The 24,803-nt window shown below is 35.1% G+C and overlaps 2 protein-coding genes across 2 annotated transcripts; one reads left to right on the forward strand and one right to left on the reverse strand.

Moving 5' to 3' along the window:
* Positions 1–889: 889 nt before the first annotated feature.
* On the reverse strand, positions 890–2,697 carry LOC113778587 (aspartic proteinase PCS1). The gene has a single exon (XM_027324037.1). The coding sequence runs from the start codon at positions 2,483–2,485 to the stop codon at positions 1,088–1,090; it is 1,398 nt and encodes a 465-aa protein (XP_027179838.1). The 5' UTR covers positions 2,486–2,697; the 3' UTR covers positions 890–1,087.
* Positions 2,698–10,983: 8,286 nt separating this feature from the next.
* Positions 10,984–14,787, forward strand: LOC113778770 (centromere protein V). The gene is made up of 2 exons (XM_027324261.1): positions 10,984–11,094; positions 14,108–14,787. Exon 2 carries the CDS (start codon positions 14,180–14,182, stop codon positions 14,603–14,605), a length of 426 nt encoding a protein of 141 aa, XP_027180062.1. The 5' UTR covers positions 10,984–11,094; positions 14,108–14,179; the 3' UTR covers positions 14,606–14,787.
* The last annotated feature ends 10,016 nt before the right edge of the window (positions 14,788–24,803 follow it).

Raw genomic sequence — 24,803 nt, forward strand, 5'->3', positions numbered from 1 at the left:
GCATGTCGGGAATGTGTAAGCTTTTGAGTAAGGGCCGGCGGAAGAGTCTAAAGAAGCTGTCTTCCAGATTGCATGCAACCTTCCTTTTTGTAGACCCCAGCATTACTACCTGTGCTGTGACTGATATCCTAAACTTTAAGAAACTAGTACTACTACTACTAGGTTAATCCTTCTTCTAATAATAATGGCTCCGGTCTACTCCATCGTGGGTTAGGTGAAGAAACTTTATTATTATTATTATTATTTATTATCATCTATCTTCCACCCCAAAATAAAAGGAAAATGGAAAAATCCTTTTAAACACAAATTTGTGAGCGCTACCCGTTTTAGCCAAATCCTTTTTTTTTTTTCCTCCCATACATTAGGCATCTATTGCTTTCTATTATTTGTGCTAATTAAAAGATTCTCTTTAGATGCCAAAATAAAAAGAATTGAGTGCGTTTAAACATTATTGATTGAACCAACCATTAGTTTGAATTATGATTTGCATAACCACCTTTTTGTTGGTATCCCTTTCTTCACAAGTTATTTTCTAAGGATCGGCGCTGCTGCTTCCCACCTAAAATTTCCCACACATGCAAACATAAAATGAAAATTTGTATTTAAAGGATGTTTTGTTAATAATTGATGTAAGGCAAACATTTGTTATTGCTCACCAAAAAAAAAATTCTGTAATTACCAAAAATAGAAAAAGCATTAAGACCGAAATGCGGAGCAAGGAAAAAGAACCGAGTGAGTGAATGGTTGGATATAATTTAACGCTCTTTTAGTAACTAACCAAGTACAGTTTGGCATGGAAAACGACCACGTTTGATCAAAAAAGACTGGATGATTATTGTGCTATAGATGATACTAATGTCCAAAAAAAAAAAAAAGGAAGGAAATCACAGACATAAAATAAAAAAATATCTTCACTAGCACAATACAGTAGTAATACTTTATACAGCACAACAGCACAGGACCCAACCCAAGTCCTGCGGATGCATTATCATGAATTATACATTTCTCGTTTATCTCCGGCTAGCCACCTCACCCCCCAAAAGGAAAAAAAAAAATATTTACCAAGCCAGAGCAGCACTATTTGGTACTACACAGACTTGCTACAATCGGCTTTTCCAAATCCCACTCTTCTATTGGCCAAATCAAATTCCACCCACAGATTCTGCTGATGGAAGTTGCCGATAATGTTACTTGCAACTCCAAGGGACTGTGACCGTCCGATGCCCAGACAATGCACCCCGTTACCCATATCATCCATGATTCTTTCTTTATTAACAAATATTTCGACACCCTTTTCAAATTCTAGAACCATATCCCCTATCAGCTGCCCAATTTCAACAGGGTTGCCATCAAAACACATGTCCAGCGAACCACCGTAAACGTACCCCTTCTTCAATTTTGGACCTGCTAGCCGTACAACTTCTTCCCTCACTTTATTGTATGCCTCCTCGACCAAAAATGTATACTGGGTGCCGGAATCGATCATCGTCTGGCCGGAACCGCCACCGTCGGGCCGGAACACGGATTCCGATATGTTCAATTTTTTGGTGCCAATTCTCATGCCCACTAGCCCGATGGTGTAGGCTAGAGGGTCAAAATTGGGCATGCGTTGACCATTCGCAAAAGTCAAAAGATCGATGTACTGAAAAGTGTTTGAGTTCGGATTTTGGCCTAGGTAAAATCCTCCCGCGGGCATTATGTTACCTTGACCCTGTCGGACGGGCACACAATAAGAGAATTTTTGCAACTTAGTTTGGGAGGCAAAGGATAATCTCCCCTGATTCATTCCCAAAATGCCCTTGTCTTCGCTCGAATCGGCTGCGCATCCAAGAACCAGGGGAGGGGTACTCTGGGAACTAGAAAACGTGAATTTTTCTCTGACGAGATTGCCCTCTGCCAATGTGCCGTCGGCATAGAAGTAAGAGTAGTGGCACAATTGCTTTTGGTCACAGGAAGTTGGAACGCTATAATCGGGAATTCTGGGTTTACACATGGGGTGCGTACAAGGCAGAACGGAGAAAGAAGAGGAAAGAGAAGGGTCGAACGTCGTCGTAGGAGGTGCCGTTCTCGGTGATGGACTCTTATTGTTGCATTGAATCCAAGAAAGTTGGCTTCCGGTGTCCAAAACCATTTGCTGGCTCTGTGGGGGGGTCCCTATTGGTAGAGAAACAATCAGAGCCATGGAATACTTGAACGAAGATTTGTAATCGTATGGCAATGGTTGCTCGACCTTTTCTCCAGCATTCCGGTTCCGTTTCTTGGTGCTCGTTGATGATGAAGCAAGAGACGAGAGAAAGCTTGTTTCTGACGAAGCATGTTTGGATAGAGGGGCTGAGGTTAGAGGAAAAGAAAGAGAAAAGGAATGGTCCAAGACTGTTGCTTTAGTCAGCTTTGAGTGATGGTTCTTGTGGGCTGCTGATGAAAGATTGTGAAAGCTGAAGAAGAATATGAGGGAAAGAAAGAAAAGGGGGCTGAAGGAAGCCATGGATGAAGAAGAAGTTTAAAACTTCAAGAGCTTCCTGAGAAGAAAACAAGATTGTTTTGGCAGAGGAAACTTAAAGGGGGAGAAGGGAGCGAGTCTGGACTCTGAAGTGTGGGGAAGAGCGTGAGAAGTGGAGAGGGGTTGGTTGGTATTTATATGGGTTGGAAAGGGTCCGGAAAGAACAATGCAAAGCCAAAAAAGCAAAGAGAGCGGAAAAACGCGGTTTCCTTATTATTGATGAGTTGTTGCAGCTAATTGATCGCCTCCTTAGCTGAGCAGTACTGCTGGTCTGTCCGAAAATATAAAGACCGAGTGAAGTGAGGGAGATTCACTGTGCGCTGGACTGTCCTTCTCAATGGTGCCACAGACGTAGCCTCTGTAATTTGCTATAATTAGTTTAATTTAATCACCCAAATAGTTATCTTTTCACTACTGAATTCTTAATTCAATTGGTTATTTTGCTCCCTCCTCAGGATCATTTTTTTTTAAATAATTAAAGTTTGGATAGTTTTGACTACGATCATCACCACGAATCAGAGTAAGTCCACAGAATGATATGTAATTGACAAAAGCTCTCACATATCGTCAATATTCTTAAGGTTGTGTTTGGATTACATTTTCTAGGATTTTTTATAGAAAATTACTGTAGCGATTTGATGTATGTGAGGAAAAAAGGTAATAGAAAAATGTGATCATGAAAAACGATGCAATTTTTCGACGGAAAATGGCTGTCCAAACAAGGCTTTATTAACTGTGCCAAATTTTGTTGATCTCCGGAAAGTCTTCTATGTCGCAGGTTAAGGGACAATTTGCCGAGCAGATCGGGCAGTGTCAATTATTCTCAAAATCCAATAGCTTTCGCTCAAATTGGAAAAATTTTTATTTTTGTGAATTCAAATTTGTATCACTCGATTTAGACCATAGATCGCTTGTAATTTTTCCATATGAGGGTCTTGATTGACTTCCGTAGTTGCACCTATCACTACAAGGCTCTTAATCTCTAATTGTCACACGTTCAACTCATTATCATCATAGTTGGCAATTGCTCAAAGATTGGCTGCAATTTTACTGTCACAACCATGATATGAAAAGTTTATTCTTGCCGTCAAGCTTTTTTTTTTTTTTTTTCATCTGTTGAAAAATGATGTGCTTACGTGCTCCCTAGGAATTTAAAATACATTAACACAAGGACTCGTATTGAAAGCTACGGCTAGTAAAATACTACTAATCTCTTGCCAACTTGGCAAGTGTTCTCAAACTAATCTGGTTGGGCGATCCTGCCCTGGTCGCGACTTTTCACCCTGTATTTGATTGAATGGGAGGTTGTTTAGGTACTTCCGAGTTCCTCACTTTATTTTGTCAAAGCATGGACTCGTGAATTGAAACTCCATTAATATCCCAACAGCTGGCCTGCCCTTATTGCTAACTGCCAAGAAGAACCTTTGGGTCTCGGGCTTGTGCTCATCCTCTTCTTCAATTTGTGTGTTGACCCCAATAAAAAGGGCAAAAAAAAAAAAGAAAACCTTTTTTGTCCTACCAAAATTGAGGTCAAGTTAATCAGAACGGTTAACAAATCCCACAAATTATCCAATTAAATCTAGTAAACTTCATTCATTCATTCTTTTTTTTTGTCACCGTCATCTTCTCCCTCATTTTGAACCTTGAATTTTAACAAGGAGAAAAAAGTTCATGTCCACGGAGTAGTGTATTAGAAACTTCCAAGGCTCATAATTACAATTCCAATTTCCAACCCATATGACAGCTACCCTTGTGGTTCACCTAAATACTGTAAATCTTGATTTGTGAACTGGAATCTTTCTAAGTACAAATGTTGGACATTGAGTGATCAACAAAAAGAGTGTCCAAACCGCAGCAGCTTCTCTTTTGCTGGCTTTTTTTTTTTTCTTTTCACTTTGCCCTGCCGAATAAGAAACCTTTAGTTAAAGTCAATTGCTCCTACAATATCATCAATACAACAGATGGAGGATTCTCACTCAGTTTCGTTCAAAAAGTACTAAAACATCTCTTATTAATATCATATACACACGTCTTTAGATCTTGTCTAATCCATTCCTCATCTGTTCACATTTTCTTTCTTTTAAACGAGTAATTGAATCTATGGGACCAATAGCAGCTGCGGGTCCTCATGTCTCTATCAAACACACTAAGGTTTGGCACTAAATTCCTTGGAGCCTAGAATTTGTCAAGGGATTCTAAACACAGTCCATCGCGGCTCTTGCCCTGAGGCCTATACACGTAGATACGCCTTGATTAGGGTCTTTCTTAATAATAGTTCTTGGCGTAATTAGCAGATTATGGTTGGTTAATACTTACTGATAATAATTGCTTTGTTTGCTTAGAAATTCTACGCATTTGTTGATAATCGGTTTTTTCTTCCTCGAGCTAAAAAGAAAAGGCGTTTAGCAAACTTTGAAAGGAAGCTGCGTGGCCTTTGAAAGATTGTCCTGTCACTCCCAGCTAGGTTCAATCTTTGGCAGCTGAATCCCATCAACAAATAATAAGTGCTGGCCATAATTTGTTTCATCAAACCTTGTCTTGGTGTCTCCGAAAATATCATGCTGTTGGGAGGTGCCTTGACAGAATCGTGAGAATCTGGTGAGTCCTCTCTAAGTGCACGTTTTCAGATTAGCAATATTTCTTTCCACTTTTGACACTAGAGTACAACCCCCCCAAAAAAAAAAAAATTCTAGTGTAAAGGGTGATTATTCCTTGTGCTAATCTATTGTAAAGGAATTGTCTCTGCTTCTAAGAAAATTAATTATTATACACGTTTTCCTTTGGCATGCTGAATGAATGGTAACTATACCATTTTACACGTGTGATATGTATTTAGATCTTAATATATATAATATTAATATAAAAAGATCAAAATTTTTCTTGATTTTTCTACAAAAGGAGGAAACAAAATTAAAAGAAGAACAAAGAGTGGCAAGGAACTTCTCACACATCAATTCTCAACTCTTAGCCCCCCAAGGCTGCTTTAAGTAATTATATATTTCACGTGTTCTACACTTCAGTCATAAACAAAAATTGGTGTTTGCTTCACAGAAAATGACTCATCATGGTTTTTCAAGTCACAAAATTTGACAAACCCAGTCAATTCATATGCTCCATCTAACCTTGGATGTAACTCTTTATGACAAGGCTGTCCAGTAAAACCAGACCTTCCACGTACCCTCAGAAGCCAATTATGAAAGCAGCATCAGTGACCAAATTCTGGGTTAACTCCAGCCAAGTGGCTTAATGAAGTGCGTTGAACTAGTCTAGTCACTAGTAATGAGGGTTCCTTTCCGCATTCCTCTTTTTCTTGAGAAAGTTGAGATGACTCAACTCTTGGTTTTTTGTGCCCGTGGACTAACTTCTATTATACCTCAAATGTGTCACAAATCTTAGACCGAGAAGCAAGACTCTTGCAGTCTACCGTCTCTATTAGAACGGATAGGGCATCATCAATTCTAATTGGTTTTTGGAACTATTACAATCATTGACGTTCTTGTCTTAAACAGTTAAGGATTAAGAAGAATTAATGAAGATTTAAGGATTGAGGTGGATGAGCTCTGAATGTTCAATTTATCATTATATGATGTTTTAGCTGAATTAATAATAGAAAAAAAAAATTTGATGATGTACAATTTTTTTAGGCCCTACTATGGATGTAATTGAACGGAACTGCTCGCAAGTAGGTCAAAAACTTGACTAGAACTCGAGTTGACCGAGTTCGAGCGCCTCGATAAGCTAAACGAGAGGAGTTCGAGCATTTAGAAACAATGCTCGAAGGCTCGTCGAGTTTTATCGAGCTTTTTAAATTTAATTTTTTAATATATTATTATTATAAAATTACCCTTATACCCAAAAGAATTGTTGAATTTATGAAATATTTCAAATCATATAAAAATTTTTAAAGGACAATAATATCTTTTTGCTAAAAAATTGTCAAGAAAATGAAAATTTCTAACTCGAACTCGATCGAGCTCGATAAGGCTTGCATTGACTCGAGCTCATGTGAGTCGAACTCGAGTTCTACGAGCAAGCATCAAGCTCGAGTTCGAGTTCCAATAATATTACTTATTTGAGCTCTTGCATGTCGAGTCGAGCTCGAGTATCGCTATACTCGAGTTCGACTCGATTCGATTATATCCCTAGGCCCTACAGCTTCTTGATGGAAACTGGACCAACCAGGGTTCGATTATGGTTCAAAGTTGATGGCTATACTAGCCTGTACGTATTGCATGAAATACTTGGGTCATCACATCACGGTATGGGTACAGCTTTTGACTCTATTGGTGGTTTAGGGATTCTGAAGTTGTTAGCTGGCAACTGATTAGTGACTCTCAATTGAAATAGGGTTAATTCCACTTTGTTCCCTCAAACTTTAGATGATTACCCACTTCAATCCCTAAACTTCAAAATGGAACACTTAAGTCCCTAAAACTTATAAATTGAGATACTTAAGTCCCTAAACTTATAAAATAGGACACTTAAATTCTTAAACTTATAAAATGGGACACTTCGACCACCAACGGCATTCAGGATTCTGTCAACAAATTTCCTTAATTGGGAGGTATTTATAAGTTTAGGGGTTTAAGTGTCCCATTTTGAAATTTAGGGATTTAAGTGTCCCATTTTGAAGTTTAGGGACTGAAGTGAATAATCGTCCAAAGTTTGGGGGGACAAAGTGGAATTAACCTATTGAAATATGCCAATATGGGCTTTCATTGGTAATTTTTTATTCAGAAGATAATGAGAGTGAATAGTGAATTATTTACATAAATTTATTTACTTTCATTTTCAACATATTTTTTTAATAATCTTTTTATCTCATATATATCATATTAAAAAAGTATTATAATATCTTTTTCAAAAAACAAAATTATTCCAAATCGTCTACCATCCAAACGCACTATGTTGTGTGATTTTGTTATAAGTTAATAAATCTGAAAATATGTTTCATACAAAATTTTCTAACTCGCGAGCCCCCTGAGGAATGAGTGCATGTGCATTTGTTTCTTTGATGAACACTTGATCATGTGACAAGACCTTTGTGTGAAATAAAATTGATGGCAAAAGTTTCACCTGAAGCAACTGGAAAAAGCCCAGATGAAGTTAACGTTGAAGGTGAGAATTAAGAAAAGTTAAAAGAGTAAAAAGAACCCAAAAGGTAGTATGCTAAGATTGATATTCACGGATTCTTGTTTTCACTGAAGGGATCACGGGCTGGCTAGTATTGATCTTTTTGATGTTGAACTTGGAGCGGTTAATCTGTCTAAATCTCCTCAAGACTAATCAATCAGTATTCACATCCAATACCCATCGATTGATTTGTTAAAGTTATCTTATCTAGAATAATGAAATTCGAGAGGTTTGCCACTAAATCTTTTCATCAGTTTCTTTCAATCAAGGATATGACTCATATCCACTTTCACAAATATAGAACTATTCAGAAGAGGTAGCTGTCAACCGACTCTAGGATGAGCTTACGTGCATGCATGATAGATATGCCAATCAAAGAATTGAGTAAAAAGCCCAAAAAAAAAAAAAATTTTTCAAAGAATTGAGTGACGTAATCTTTTTTTTTTTTTTTTACTTCTTCTTCCTTTTTTTATAAAAAAAAAAAAAAGAAAAAGGGTGAAAAACCGACTTGGACAAGGTCGTATTTGTTTAGTTTGATGATACAGGCTACTTTGTGCTAAGTTAAGTGGTTTCATGTTCATTTTATATCTTTTACCATATTATGGCAAAATTTGGGTGTAATTCTTTGAAATTTCTATAAAGCTTATCACTAGGTGTTGGTGCAGTTTTTCGGTTGGTGTTGATGAGTGTACTGCAAATTGTAAATTTTTTTTTTTTGGGTGTTAAAATAAGCTTTCTCTACTTGTTTAGACAACTCTTTGTAAAATGGAAAATAAGTTACTAGCAGTTTGGAGTGAAAAGGGTATGGAAATGAGTGAAAGGTTCAAAGAAATCAAAAGAGAACAAGCTTTTTTTCGAGCACTACTATCAAATGAGGGAGGAGTTAGAGAGTTTTTTTTTTTAAAAAAGAAACAAGGTTTTTTTTTTCCCTCGAGCACTACCATCAAACGAGGGATGCTACTTTAAGAGCTATCCTAACTAGTTTGATGGCTCAACAGAGAGGAACTTTATCCTTCCAACAACCCTACTAAAAGATTTGGAAATTCGAGTTGATGGTTTATACATAAATAAGAGTTCCTTCTACAAAAGAATAAATAAATACGTATTGAGGCTTAGTAATGATTAGATTTCTAGGCAGAAGGTTGAATTGAGAGATAAAATATGAGCGATTGTAAGTAAAAGATCTTGAATTCAAAACTTTCTATTTAAAAAAAAAAAAAAGAGATTGCATGTCAAGAATTCACCAATTAGTCAATTACTAGCCCGTCTATTATGTATCTCCATAATTGAGGGCCAAATTGTTTAGCAGTAGCAGGGAGGCCGACACACTTAATTTGCATATCACCGTGTGACACATAATTGCCGACTGCTCCAGCCTAATGATGAAATGCTTTGATTGTGAGGGTAGTATCATCTCTGCTGTTAATTTGTTTAGAGATCTCATTAATTTCTATCAACTTCAAATCTATTGGAATGACCCCATTATAGCCTTCTGGACAGTGAATATCTATAAGATCTGAAGAGAGAGCATAAACATAGAAACTAAAGATCTAAAAATCGATTGCACGATTTGTGAGAGGTCTCAATCGTCGTGAAAGCCCTTAAGATCAGATACATGTTTATTTCCACCGGTGGATGTATGTGCAATCGACATCGCCATTTGCAGCATTGACATCGTCAACTTTCTTGAGGTCCTCCCATTTTTGGTCATTGATCTTGGCCATGCTCCTTAATTGGAGCCCTTTAACAAAGCATGCATCTATAAACATTTGGATGTTCATCCTTTTGATAATTTTTCTTTTATAGAAAACAAGGGCGATTTTATTAATGAGATTATTGAAAATCGTCCAGCACCATTTATTTGACAAAAGTCGGAAGGGAGTTCCAACTTTCACAGAGATAATACAAAGTTGTCCGATTTTGCAGAGCGAGCTAAATTATGCGCAATCTTATTAGCTTCTCTGAGAATTCAATTTACATCAACAATATCGTGCTCTAAAAAGCAAAACGAACATACTCAATTATCCGAGACAATGTATTCATTACTTCGGATAAGTTTTGACAAATGAGGATGCAACCTTCCAAAATGTAACTTGCAATCATTGACGGCAATGACATATAGAAAGAAATTGAACGCCCTGTGTTGATTTGATTAATTCCACACGTTTTATACTCACAGGAATAGCCTTATTGACGTTTATCCTTCAACTGCCAAAATAATTGGGAGCAAATTCCAAATTGGAGTTCTTGTAAACAATCTCGAAGATAAGAGTGAGACTTGTATTTTGTCTTCATGACCCCATTGAATAACAGTCAACTGGTACGGGGCCAGATTCCGCAATTCGGCTAAGCTTTTAATAGCTTAAGCCAATATATACATGTTTATGTATACATCAAGAAGCTGGCAAAGCAGTTCTTCATAGTTGGTGAGAACAAGAGAGAAGAAAAAGACTATAAGTTATGCATCCTCGAGCTAGAAAATGGATGAATTCAAGCCGAAAAATGGTCCTCGCACATGCATGTTAGCTTCTGCCTTAAATACATAACCAAAAAAAAAAAAAAAGAACGTTTATCCATGCAATTTCCAGAAGATCCTAATTGAAACTCGACACAGCAATTTTATCTTAGATATATAGCTTCTTTGATGTGGTCCTAATGAACACCCCAAGAAAAAAAAAATCCAGAAAAAGTTTTTTTTTGAAAGACAAAAATTGACGGGTTGAAGTAGCCGGATGCTGGTTCATTAATTGTTATTAATGTTCATGTTAAATCATGCATTGAAAGACATCCCCAAGATTATAAAATACAACCAATTACTTTCTCTTAAAGATTTTACATCTCATTTTATATTCTCTTGAATCTTACACGCTCCCCTAAATTTTTCAGATAAATGTAAGTTTGCCTATGAAAATCATGATAGGAGAAGAAAAAAATTACGAAGAAAATCAAACATAATAACGTTCAAAACTAGTCAACTGCAATATGGAAAAGAATATAAAAAAGGTAAAAAGAAAAATTCCCAAGTGCCCTTCTTAAGAATTTGGCAATACGAAATGAACAAGAGCTGGGCTTCTAAGACCGTTCTTATAGATTGGCTATTGACCGGAGCAAGTAACAGGCCTCTCTCTTGGATGTATTATTAACAAGCCCAAGAGACCCTTTTTTTTTTTTTCCGTCCTTCGTACTTGAGCTTTGTTATTTCTGTTTTTCCATAATTTAAAAATATGTTTTTGTACAATACTTAATATTGAAAATTAGCATTTCAGTTTGGTTCAACCTTTTTTTTTTTTTTGGCCAGCCAGGCTCTGTTTGGACCTTGGAATACTCAAATTCACGAATTCGCATGCAAGTGAAACACGCTTTGACGTTTTATTTTCTGAAAAATTTAGTCAAACAGCTCTCTTTTCCGTATCTCCGGCCTCCTCTGCAGTTTGCTTCTCTGATGATCTGATCAAGAAAAGGTACTTTTTTTGTTTTTCATTCTACTGTTACAGTTTCCCTCTACTAATTCAAGATATGTTGGTGCATCGATAATTTGCCTTCTAAGCTGATGCATGCCAAGCGAATTTATTCGTGCAAAATAATCTCATGTCCACTTATCTTTTGGTTCGGGATGTTTTGAATTTCATCTGGGATTCGGATATTTGTTATTATTAAGAAGACTTTCACTTGTTACCCTGGGACTGCCATCTACCTCTGCCTATCCAGTTGACTAAAGTTAAGAAATAATTATAATAAAATCATGTTTTTTGGTAGTGACATGCATCAGCTTATTGAGTAATGGCTCTTGCAGCATTTCTTATTAATGCAGTTTTTTGGAACTTTTCTTGAAGTGAAAACTTCGTACTACTCAGGCGTAAAAATGATGAGTAGTTCTCCAATGTAGCCAAAGTAGACTTGTGCTTTTCCTTTTTTGGCTTGATTTAGCGCCTGAGTTTTATTTTCCTCTAGTTCTTTATTATTGTAAACTGGTTATTTTGTATTGGTTGTACAAAGGATGAATTACAAAGTTATAATTTAGTGATTTACAAGTGAGAATATGTAAATATGGACCAAAGGCTAGTGGGATTTGAGTTCAAGCCATATGAATATCTTCGGAATGAGATTCCTACAAATTTCCTTCTGGATTAGTCGCTTAGATATCGTGGTTAGGGGATAGTCCTGGTTATTAAAGATCTCATCTAAAAATTACTGTAGCTTGCCAAACCAAAGCTAGGAGAAAATATTTCTTACTTGGCTAACTCAGATAAGTCGAATTTTTGTTTTGTCTATGCAGCGTGGCATCTTGGAAGTTATTACAATTTAGTTTGAACTGTGTTTTTGTATGTGACAATCAACATGTATAGGGTAATGATATGAGATTTGTCAGTCCTCTGTTGAGGGGAACCATATTCTGCTAGTACTAATTGAACGCTAATCCAATTGAAAAAAAAAATACCATCAAACGCAAAATCCAATTCAAAATCCTCATAATTGTTACTAATTGTGGAAGGAATTCCAGGACAAATCTCACCAAATGAAGTCAGTGGGATTCCAACACCATTGAAACTGAAGCATCTGATGAGAAGAACACATTTGTGATATCTAAATCTGATCAAACCAAATCCAACCTTCTAGTTGAGCTCAAACTGCCACTGCACAAAATGCTTTTTCATTTCCCAATATTTCTTTCCTTTTGCCTCTATGTAATCAGCCATCGTCAACCGAAGACTTTGATAGTGAATGTATCAGTTTGGTTCTATTAGTCGACTTTTGATGTCAGTACACGAACAATCGTTTGGCCCAGGATTCAGGAGTTCACACGAATTTCAGCCATAGCACCATCCAAGCACAATGGGCACGAAACCAACATAAGACTCTCCATGTATCCTCCGTACATATAAACAAAATCGCAGTGGCAATAGTGGAAACATGTAAATCTAGTAATGGCTCCAAAAATATGTACTTGTAATGTTTGTGTAGGGATTAAGGAGTAACAGTAGTGTCACTATTTCATTTCAAATTTCTGACTAAATAATCTTCAATCACTGACTGATCCTTAGAGAAGTTATCTTTTGATGCTCAGTAAGAAGAAACCCAGGTTATTTGATGCCTAGATGATGGTTTCTTTTCCAAGGAATAAACCGAAATCAAAATGCCACTGAATGTTGAAGATAATACACCGTTGAACAATTATGTTGAGTAAGATGGAATATAAGTTGTCGGACTTTTGGTCATTCATTCATTCATCTACAGCTTATGGATGTGATTGAATTTCATAGTGTTACAGAACTTCATGCAAGTATGAGAAACATGACTTCCTTTCAGTTTTCACTGGTCTAGCTGCATGTGTATCCCGCTTGGCAGTTATTATGCAGAGCATAAGTCTGCCAAATTACAAAGTATGACAATCTCCTGTAGTCTTTGTTTAGTTATTGAGGTCAGAGACTGATCTCCGGCATAGTCTCAATAATTGGATGACAGATATATGCCGAAACGCTGTCTCATCATATTTTACTGCTATTCTTTTGGATGTCTTAAGGTACTGTACCTTATCCAATTTCCTTGGTGCATAAAGATAAGTGAATTTGCTCAGTTGTTTCAAATGATTGTATGTGGAGTTGTTTAGTTTTTAGAATTTAATTCACTTTTCAGCATGTAGGAATTGAATGGAAATAGTTTCTTGGTTTGGTCTTTATTGTATCTTCTTGATAGTTGATACTCAATAAGCTAAAACCTGAGACTTATTTGAGAGCTATATAACTATGACATACTGTAAGCATCAAATAGTTGTCAACTTACTAGAGGATTTTGAGGTGATACACACACACACACACACATATATATCTTTCTCTAATGTAAAATGCAATCTTCACCACAATAGACATGTTTTACCAGTGAAATATTATCCTAGTAATCTGTCATAGGCCACAATCACCCTTTACTTGAAGCTTATTCTGGTGCATTGATATTTTTACCTGAACCAATTCATAACGTATATTCTGCATTCATAATATTTTCTCAATGAAATCATTTAGGCGAGCTTGATCATATTTGCCATGCATGTGCTATATGCAGTTCATATTATGTGTTTTCTTCAAGAGATCAAGAACTTGGTCGACAAGTACGAGGGGTCCTGCATCATGGGCTACTCAAATATTATTCTCAAATTTTTTCATCTATACAACAACCCCCTATTCAATTACTATATGAGTTGAGCTTTTGGATAGTGATTTTGGTCTCTTGTTTAACTGATTTGTAAGTCTATTGGGGTTGTGTTCTCTGTCTTTTGAGTATTTGCAGAGACGCACTGAATTGGTGAATGTTGTTGAGAATCTTGAGGACGCTTTCCAATTTTTATATTTCCTGGTCCAATGTTGGTTAGTTTAAGAGTTTAATACAAAACATTCTTCTTGTACTATTTAGTCATTTTTTTCCAATAGGTTTTAGTGCTTGAAACCTTTGCAAGTCTTTCATTCCTCAAGTTTTTTGTAGATCTTTGTCCTTGATTGCAGCAACAGCATATTGCTTGTCTTTGCAACTCCAGACAGATAGAAGCTTTAGAGGATGAACCCTGAGATGGTCATACATAACGGTGGATGCCACTGCAAAAGTGTACGATGGCGAGTCCAAGCACCAACCAGCATTGTTGTCTGGCAGTGCAACTGCTCTGATTGCTCCATGAGAGGGAATACTCACTTTATCGTCCCTTCTATAAGATTTGAGCTTCTTGGAGATTCCAAACAGTTTCTTACAACCTACACCTTTGGCACTCACACTGCTAAACACACTTTTTGCAAGATTTGTGGCATAACCTCCTTCTATGTGCCTCGATCTAATCCAGATGGTATAGCAGTTACATTTCGTTGTGTGGACCCTGGAACGCTAAACCATGTTGAGATCAAGCAAATTGATGGTAGGAATTGGGAGGATTCCATTAGTCAAACTGGCATTGCCTCTTGTTCCAAAGTTTTGGATAAGGAGTCAAAGTGAATGCCTCCTAGACCATCCAGTTTGATGATTAGTGAAACTTCCGCTGAAGATCAAACATTGACTTATGCAAAGTTATTAGTATTGCATTGCGTTTTATGTTATTTGCTAATTGCCAATGGAAAAGAAGAAAAAGAAGAGTTGCCATTTATAGGCTTTTTGGTTGAATTTTCAATCAAATTTTTTACGTTTTTGTTCTTCTTCGTTTTGTAAAGGAGAATGAGGTTTCTACTTTCTAGACATTCTATGTAAATGTATATATCATTTTCCCTTTTTTCCTCATGTTTTTATAAGACACGAAGAAAGAGTATAAAATTGCATCAGTTGGATATGACGATCCTAAGTATATTGCAAGTATAAAGCCTTAAAAATTTGCATAATTAGGATATGAAGTTAGACATGGTTAAAGTATGAAAGAAAAGCTACATGATCTAAGTATGCTACAAGCTTAAAGCCTTAAGCCAAATAAAAAAAAAAAAATTTTTTGTGGCTACTTAATTTGCACCAATTTAGTATTTGATCATCACAATGCATTTCCTATATGTTCTCATTTCCTAAAGTTTCTGGGCAAATACCTCTTGCTTAAATTTTCCTTTCTTTGTTTTTTTTTTCTATGGTACTTGACTTTTTCCTCTTATGTTTCTCTGCAATTTCGATGATTATCTTTTCTTTTATTTGCTAATTTCTTTATATTAGGAGTTGGGGACTTGGGATCATGCATTCCTTTCATGCAAATTTCTTGCTTATGATTAAACTTTTTGCTGGCAACTCACAACTTATTTTTCAAAAGTCTTCTAATCTTTTGGCATTTATTTAATTCTTCTCATTAAAGAATAAATCTTGCATTTCTTTCATTTTGTCTATTGGGTTTAGTTGGTGACTTGGCCAAACCTCAAGATCCAATTAAATGCCCGGGATATTTAAGGGGTCTGACTCTGAGGAGCCCTACTTTCACCTTTTGACTGATGCCAAGACCAAACTAAGTGCAAAACATCCCTTTGTAAAACTCTCAGGAACAAGACGTTCCCGTTTGGTGATGGAATTGGTATTTGATCAAATGTTTTGGTAAATTAAAGCTGCAATAACAAGTAGAGGCCCTAATTTCAAAGATCGGACAAAAACATGACAAAAGGTCCTAAGATCGATCCATCCATCCATCGTCAAATTTCATGCAAAACTACTCTTAAGTCCCTGCTTAAATCATAAAGAGGACATGTTTAACTTGAAAAGTCAGCAAAATACATAAAATAACTTAAAAGACACTTCTATTTCCTGATGAGCTTGCTCAAATACTAATAATAAAGGAGGATATATGGTACTCAGCCATCTAGTCGAGGACAGAAGTATTTTAGAAAAGGGAAACGCTTTACAGCTTTACCCGCAGGCAAGAAAAATGCTTGGTGCAATTCCACATCGTAATTCCATTCTGCAATATTTTCTGGTATTAAAGCCAAGGCTCTACAAACAGGACAAGTATTCTGCTTCAGAAGCCACGTTTTCAAGCAATCTGCATGAAACTCGTGCGGGCAATAATAGAGAATTGCAACCTTGTCTTGGTTCTCAAATGCAGCCTGCCAGATTTAACGGGGCCAAATTAGATGATACGCTATTAAAAGCAGCAGATTTTAAAGGTTGCAGAATAAATTATTACGCACCATGCAGATACTGCAAATTTGTTCGCTATAGTCCAAGCTGCAAATTTATCTTTTGTTAATTTTTTTGTGCATTAACTTTTCCAGAATCAAATTAAGAAAAAATAAGACTTCAGGGGGTGAGAACGTAGTACCAGGGAACATCCCAAGTAGCGGAAGACGAGCTTGGGGATACCGCTTTCGCGTCCCTCTCAAACTCTCCAATCTGTTTTGGTCTATGACACAGTGATCATATGCGTCTGCTTTATATTTTTATTCTTATTCTATTTTCCCTAGGAAAAGGAGGGACGACGTCACAACAGGGTTAATTTTCAAAAGGGATAATTTCAGAAACCTACCCTCCCCTGAGGTTTCTGACAATTTTGCTGCTTTCCCTCCAGGTTTTGAAAATTTTCTTAACCTCCTCTAAGGTTTATTATCTTGTAACATTTAGTTCTAACTAACAATTAAAAAGTGATATTAGAAAAGAGAGATAATATAATTTCACCATTGCCCCTCATTTACTAAATTATTTAATTAATTTAATACCAACCCAAAAATTTAGAAAACTCTAGAATTTGCTGTTTATTATTAGGAATTAAATCACATAGGGTATTAAAAATAGTATATCATTCTATATATTTCATTTAATATAAAATCCAGAATGCTTTTTTCAGTTACAAAACTATTGTTAAACAAGAAATCTGTAACCAAAATATTATAAATAGCGAATTTTAATACCATAAAAATCTCAGCTTTGTGATGTTGAAGAATCATGCAGCTATCCATATAACTGGCACTACTGCATTTGATCATGTAATAAGCAAAACCTTAACAAGATAATGCACTTGATCATGTAATAACCAAAACCTTAGCAAGATTATATGCCAACATGTTACAGGGAATATTATAATCTAGTCAAATGTAATTGTTATATTTATTCAAATTGAAAATTTACATGTTTCACTATTGAATAAAAAAAATCTCAAAACAAATTCACTGATACTAAATAGATTATGGGTCAATCCAATGGGTATGTAATGGAACTTGTTAAGATATGTACTTCATATGTTAACTTTTCCTAACAATAAAATTAATTTAAAAAGGTGTATAAATGCAATAAATGATAATAATTGTTAGTATGTATATATACATAATAAGTTAGGTGTGTTAATGAGTACTTATTGGATACTCGTTCTATAAATAGACTGTAAAATTAGAAAAATTTTGAAATCCTTATACTATATAAGAATGAGTTTAAGGCAAAGATAGTTTTTAAATTTCAACGGCAAGGGTGAGGCTATTTTGGGAATGTGAGAGTGTTTGAAGTATAATTGGAGCATTAAGTACAAGTTATTCCAGCTTTAATTTTGCTATAATTACTTATATAACCTTTCAGACATTTAAGGCTAGGGGCAGGTTTGGTAAGTGATAATGTTTGGTGCCAAGTTGAGTATCAGGTATAACTGAATTAAGCTTGTGTTTTGATAAAATTACATAAAAGGCCTTTTAATTATTTATTATACTAACATCCAAACCTTCCAATTTCCTGAAGCCTTTCTCATCTGTTAAGGAATTAATTGGATGTTTACATAATTGGATTTTAATTACAATTAATTGACCTAATTATTACCTGAGCAACCATTATCATATTTATGCCCCATGTTCAGCTGATTGCCCTAAACAACCATCACCATAGTTATGCCTCCATGTTCAGCCGATAGCCTTTATTCTTTTTCCATTTCACCTCTTTGGTTTTATTATGGCTATTAAATATTTGGTGTAAGGCGTAGCTTTTTCTTTAAATTGAGGTGAGCTCTTTGGGTTTGAGGTGGTTTTTTTTTTTTTTTTTTGATGATTGGTTTATTCAAGAACTCCATATAGTTTGCTTTTTGATACTTCTAATTTCAAAAACTAACTAATTGTACTATTTTCTGGTTCTTGTATTTGTGGAATAGGTTGAAGTTGGTATCAAAACCTGGCTTTGTTGCATATATCTTAAATAAGGTTAGCAATTTTATCACCTTGCTTATAATTCATTGAATGAAGTTGTGTAGAACTAATTTTTAAAGTAGCGGAACTTAGTTGTTCTTATAACTTATAAGTTATAGATGTTAAGTCAAAGTTTAATTAGAACAGGGTATAACATGAGGGCATTCCAAAAGCAAGTTGGAGGACGACCTTGAGGAAGTCCCTTCAGTCTTGAAGAAGATTGATTTGCCTTTTGGAAGCATTGAAGCTCGTGCCACACTGGATCCAACACATGCTTAGTTTCATATCCCATCTTCACCTCCTCGGCCAAGTGGCTAACATCAAATATTGCATTCATTAGACTTTCTGGTGTGTCGTGATTTACCACCTACACGCACCGTCACATACTATATATCACTCAAACTAAATCATGTAAAAGCATGATGTTTTTTGACAGTTCTAGAAAGAAAGGAGTCTGAATTTCTAGAATTCCCGGTGTCTTGCTGCTACTAAGTAGCTAGGAATCCAAATTCCCAAGTGAAAAAGAAAAAAAAGAAAAGGGAATGATCCGGTAGTTACCATGAAGAAGCCTCAGTCTTGACATCTTCTTCCAAAGTCTCAGATAGCTTGAAGATGCTAATCAGTATTGTTGAAAGTAAGATATGAAAAAATAATGTTAGGGATTGAAACTTGAGGTTCTGAGGCAACAGGCTAATGGGTGTGGGTGTTGCAGTAAGCATAGCAAGAAGGGATGGGATCAAGACCTGGTGATTCTGCCAGTAGTTTAATACTTGACAAAATTTTTGATGGTTGAACAGAACTATTATGGCATTTTATATTATGGATAATGTATGGTTCAAGTAGTTATTTTTATTTAGTTTTTCATGTAATATGATTTGGAATTCAGCTTGTGTTTATTTTAATTGGAAATTTTATGACTGTAAAATTTATTAACTTAGTATTTTGTCCTTCATTGAAACTAAAAAAGAAAATTAATCATGTTACATGGTACTAAGATGTAATTTGCACTCTATTTGCTTTCCATGTTATGATCTCGTTCTTGTATTCTGCTGTTTATATAATTCCAAATACAAAAAATTTACTTTTTTACTTTGACAACTAGTTTTGCGATATTATTTAACATGCTATCTAAAAGAATTTGTAGTGGAACTTGATGAGTTTAAATGCTTCAGCTACAACACTATTTTGATTGCATTCGATTAATTCATTTACTCATAATTGTATACTGTACATTGATAAATAATGTTTCTTGATTTGATTGAAACAACTATTATTCATAGTTCAAATGAGTCAATTAAGTAGAGTTGCTATATTGGATACTTATACAAGTAAACATTGGAAAATATTAAGCAGTTTCTACCATAACTTGCAATTCGAATTCATATGAGCAATTTCTTCTGATTTTAGTAACCATTTCCTACAATTTCAAATTTAGAAAATATTATTTGCACCAATTTTTTATAATCAAGGTAATTTCAAATCAGATCTTTAACAATTATGCAGATTTGAACTTATTTATGAGATTATGAAGAAATTTTCCAAGCTAAAAACATCAAATCTGAATCGTTTCTACAGAACTTTGAAGAGACCACTTAAGTTTCTTATCTATCTATCATTTTTGGCATTATTATTTCTATAAGAAACATGTAACTAAGTCGTATTATGCCCACAAAATTATATAAATAGTTAGTCTAAAATAAAATTATTTTATATTAGATTGGACGCAAAGTGATTGATGGATAAACTTGATTAGATAATTCAACTTGAGCTTAAGTCGAGGGAGAAATCAGAAGCATTGCTTGAGGGATCTTTCACGAATACATATAGATTCAGGAGATGAAGGATCCAATTGATACTTTTAAATGTTTTATCGTCTTGAATAAGTTTTAGAAAAAACTTTTGGATACTTTTCAATTGCACTTCAAACATTCTTACATTTCCAAACTACCCTTATCTTTGCGGTTGAAATTCAAACATAACTTTTGATCACAGCTGATTCTTATATAGTATAAGAATAAGGATATTTCATTGCACATTATTATATTGACTCACTATGTAACTTATGATTTTCTGTTAAAATAACATGGTAAAATCATCATACTTCAGTTCTTATACTACAAAATATTAAACAATAATTATTAATTATCTTCAATCACAAGTACCAAATTCCCGTGCATCGCGCGGCCTCTCCCTCCCTAGTATAAAAGAATGAAATGAAGTTAAAAGATTAATGTAAGAAACATTATTTTAGTGTGAAAACATAAATTTGGAGTCCAATAAAGTTAAAAGGAAAACATTTAAATGTTAAGGATTTTAGTATCATATTAATATCTAAGGTATGGAATTTGTTCCACTCCCGCCCTTCCTCCCCACTTCTGAAATCCCACGTTCCCTTACTAAGAATTTTTTTTTTAAATAAAAGGTGTGAATTTAGTCCCTTCACATAAATATCCTAACAAATCATGCATGCTAGTCGTTTTTAATTCGAGGATTTTATATTATGATCTTTTTTTGTAAATGAAGTTGCAGCAATTGCACTTATTACCGCCTACTTGGTTGACTATGACTTCTTGAGAAGGAATAATAGGTCTACTATACTTGGTTTGGCTGACTATGACTTTTTTTTGTAAAATTAGGACTTGTTTGTACAAAATCAGCTACTCAAACTTTCTCGAAGCTATATTCTCCGTGGCAATTTAATTCTAGCCTATAGTTTCTTCCACCTTTTGTCTTGACTTCATCTAATTTTATTCCAATTTCCAGAATTATCATTCACTAAGTAAGAAATTTTTTTTTTTTTAAAAAACTAAATCCTTACCTTAGGGGGAAAAAAAATACAAGCAACCTGTATATCTTATTTAGGGGTGGGCGCGGGTCGGGTACCCGCCCCATTCACCATTTGGCTGACCCGACCCGTATCTTGCGGGTCAACCATTTTCTGACCCTTACCCGCCCCGCTAATCGGGTACCCACTGAGATAGGGTCGGGTCAGCGGGTACCCGCCCCGCCTCATTTATCATTAATATTTTTTTTAAAAAATAATTTATACCAATTTAATTTTATATTTTACACATTCATCTAAGATTTAATAAATTTTTTTTCTAAAAAAAGGTTTCCCACTAAGAAACAAGCATGTGAAGAGAATATAAGATAAAGAAAAAAAATTAAAAGAATTCAAAATCAATAAAAGTTTGAAATAAGGAGCACAATTTTTAATATATATGTTCCACATTAATTAAACTTTTTCTATAAAATATAAGATCATGGCCTCTATAAATGAATCTTGTAAATAAACTATAGTCTCTCATATTTGTAATGCAATTTGTTCAATAAAATTACTTATTTAGTTCTAACTTATTATTTTATATTGTGTGTATAAAAATAAAAATAAAAGTAAAAATAAAAAATATATATATATGCGGGGCGGATCAGGTACCTGCGGATTTTCAATTATGTGACCCTAACCCGCCCCGCATCTTAGCGGGTACCCGACCCTCTTTTGACCCGATCAAATAATAAAAATCGGATATCCTAATTTTTGGATCGGATCGGATCCGATCAGATCGGATATGACGGATTTTCAGGTTAGCGGATAATTTTGCCCACCCCTAATCTTATTCTAGTTAATAGCCTACACAGGCAAAACTTACATGCTAAAAGTTAACATTTAAATTAGGACTAAACATTCCTACTGATAATGTACACATTCGCAAGTCCAAATGCATGATAGATACATAAAACCTAAAGTTGAATTTTGTACATGTGGAGTAACATTTATTTAGACCTGCTAGTGTATAAGCATACATTATTAGTGTATGAAAGTTTTATATTTTAAATTAACACATAAACATCATACCTTATTTGTTTCATTTGTAATAAAATATAGCCGCAAGAATTGATATTACAACTTTTAAAGCATAAAAATCTTATGAAAAAGAAACAAAACCAAAACTATATTGGTGAAATACATTTTTGTTTTGTATTAGTAACTTGATACAAATGGTTACCTATTAAGATTCTGGTAATTTTTTTTTTTAATTCCTTTATCATTTCCATTAGGCAAATTTTTGTTATTTATTGCTGAAATATTTTTTGTGTACACAAAAAAAAAAAAAAAATAGCTCTTCATAATTGACAAATTTTAATTTGCCTTACACCACATAAACTTAATAACAATATACTTACTTGCGTTTATGATGGTGCTTTTTTGCTCTATATCTAATTACAAAAGCTAACAGTATTTTCACTAGTTTTATTTACTTGGAGATCTCAACTATGACTATTGCATTGATAACAACTGCCATAAAAATGTGGTACTTTTGTACAGACTAGGCTTAATTGTGAGATCAAAGTGTTCTTAGGCAAACTTAAACAATTTAATTAAGTTTGGGATAGCATATTTGATGCTTTATTTCATTTTCAATTTGGAGAGACTAAATATTCCAATTAGCATAAAAAAGGTAAGGAACCAATGCCTGTTTCATGTCAGTAAATTAGCCTATATGCCAGTAAAGAGCACTGTATTAAGACTTGCAAAATTCTAGAACATTAAGATATTATTAAGATCAACATCAAATTTACAAATTTACATTGTAGAACCGTAACATAGTGACAGTGAGATCGGGAGTTCAACAAAAAATTGTCCTCGACAACAAATTCATTAGTGACAATATCTAGAAGCTTCCAGGTATTTCTGTTCTCACTTGCTTCAATTCAATGGCACAAATGTAGACTAGGCGTATCTATGAGATTAAAGCACTCTTCGGAAATTTTAAACGAATCAATTAGGCTCATGTCAATATATCATATTTGATTTTGAATTGCATTTTCATTTTGGTGATGAGGTATTTAATCGGCACAAGGGGCAAGTAATCCATGCATATCTCATATATCCCAGTAACCGGTCCCTTGATTTTACTTTTCACTTGAATTGACTGAAAAAACTGAAAAAAGAACAAAAAAAAATATACAAATTGGTGGAACGGTGGGGCTGTGTTTGTCTTTTTCTTCCTTTCTGCAACCGGTTCAGTCAGTACTCCATCCCAAAGGCTGTAGGCCTACAACCCAAAATTCGCTAGGCTGTAGGCCTACAACCCAAAATTCGCTGAGGACTCGAGCGAGCGTGAGCGAATTTGGAAGTCGCTAGAAAGGCAGGCCCCATATTTTCATCTATATAGATATATATATATATATATATATATATATAGCGGGAGGATTTGAAAATTTAAAATTAAGGCTTTAGGAAATTGCCTGGGGAGTGACTGGGAGAAGCAGAGATGGAGAATCCAGGACCAGATGGCAACCAAGGGACGGAGACGAGAAAACATCATTCTGATTCAGCTGCAGCTGCAGATAATCCAACTCAAAGTAATCCTCCACGTCTAGCTTATTGATAATTTAGAGTAATTTGATTGATAAATAAAAAAGATTTTTTCTAATATTGATTGTTGAATAAATTTTTTTTTTTTGTCTAATTCTCTTGTGATCTTGTGATTTTATACCCCTGGCAGTACAAGGTGTAAGAGCCCGGTGCAACCCAATGAGTACAAACAAATTCACAATGATGCACAAAGATATATCAAATTTAAGCACAATAAAGAAAACTTAATTAAAGAGAAAAGATAAGAAATGCAAACCAAATATCAAACCAATAGCCTCTTCAATTGATGGCGATGCTAACCAAGATGTACAAGTGAAGGCTCACTCCTTCCTCACCCCAAATACTCTTTGGTTGAGCCAAGGAGTTTTACAACTATTCTAGTTAACCCTCAACAACCTACACTTGAAAGATCACTCACCCAATTAAGAACTATTTTATACAAATGAGGCAACCTTCACCAAGGTTTTACCACTCCAAGTGATTGGTTCACCTTCACCAAGGTTTTACTACTCCAAGAGAGTAACCTTCACTTGAGCAACCTCACAACCCAACTTCCCCAACCCCTTATACAACCAACAAAGAATCTTTCTACTCAAAAATCTCACTTGTAAGCTTGTATTTTGTGTTGGCAAAAGTCACTAGTCTTCTTGTGCTTTGGGGTTTTTATAGAAGGTGAAATGGCTCCAAAAGACTCTCCAACGGTCAAATATTAATTGCTGTCAAAACTAGCCGTTGGCCTGTCGGACGTCCGACAGGTGCCTGTCAGACGTCCGAACCACCTGTCGGACGTCCGAACCCTGCGTCCGAACGTAGGCAGAGAGTCATCAAATCTTTGCGAAATTTCTCGGAAGTCCGATGCGATCGATGTGCGTCCGATCCTTCCGGACGTCCGATGCTTCCTCACGAGCGTCCGACAGAGTTTCCTTCTTGATGTTCTTCATCCTTTCGGACGTCCGATAGTTTCCTTTTGGCCGTCCGACATGAGTGACCTGATTTTGCTTCTTCATTTGGTTGGTTTTCTTTCCTTGACACCATTGAACCTGATTCTAACAAATTTCTCACATAAAAACATTAGACCAAATCTACATTTTGGTTTGTTAATCATCAAAACCAAGGATTGATCGACCAAGGTCAACAATCTCCCCCTTTTTGATGATGACAAACAAAATGAAGATTTCTTTTATCAAATAAGTTCAAA

The sequence above is a fragment of the Coffea eugenioides genome, chromosome 7 (genome assembly GCF_003713205.1).
Source record: "Coffea eugenioides isolate CCC68of chromosome 7, Ceug_1.0, whole genome shotgun sequence".
NCBI classification, from domain to species: Eukaryota; Viridiplantae; Streptophyta; class Magnoliopsida; order Gentianales; family Rubiaceae; genus Coffea; species Coffea eugenioides.

Coding starts and splice junctions, on each gene's coding strand:
- LOC113778587 (XM_027324037.1), bottom strand. CDS start 2,485: ATGGCTTCCTTCAGCCCCCTTTTCTTTCTTTCCCTCATATTCTTCTTC.
- LOC113778770 (XM_027324261.1), top strand. CDS start 14,180: ATGAACCCTGAGATGGTCATACATAACGGTGGATGCCACTGCAAAAGT.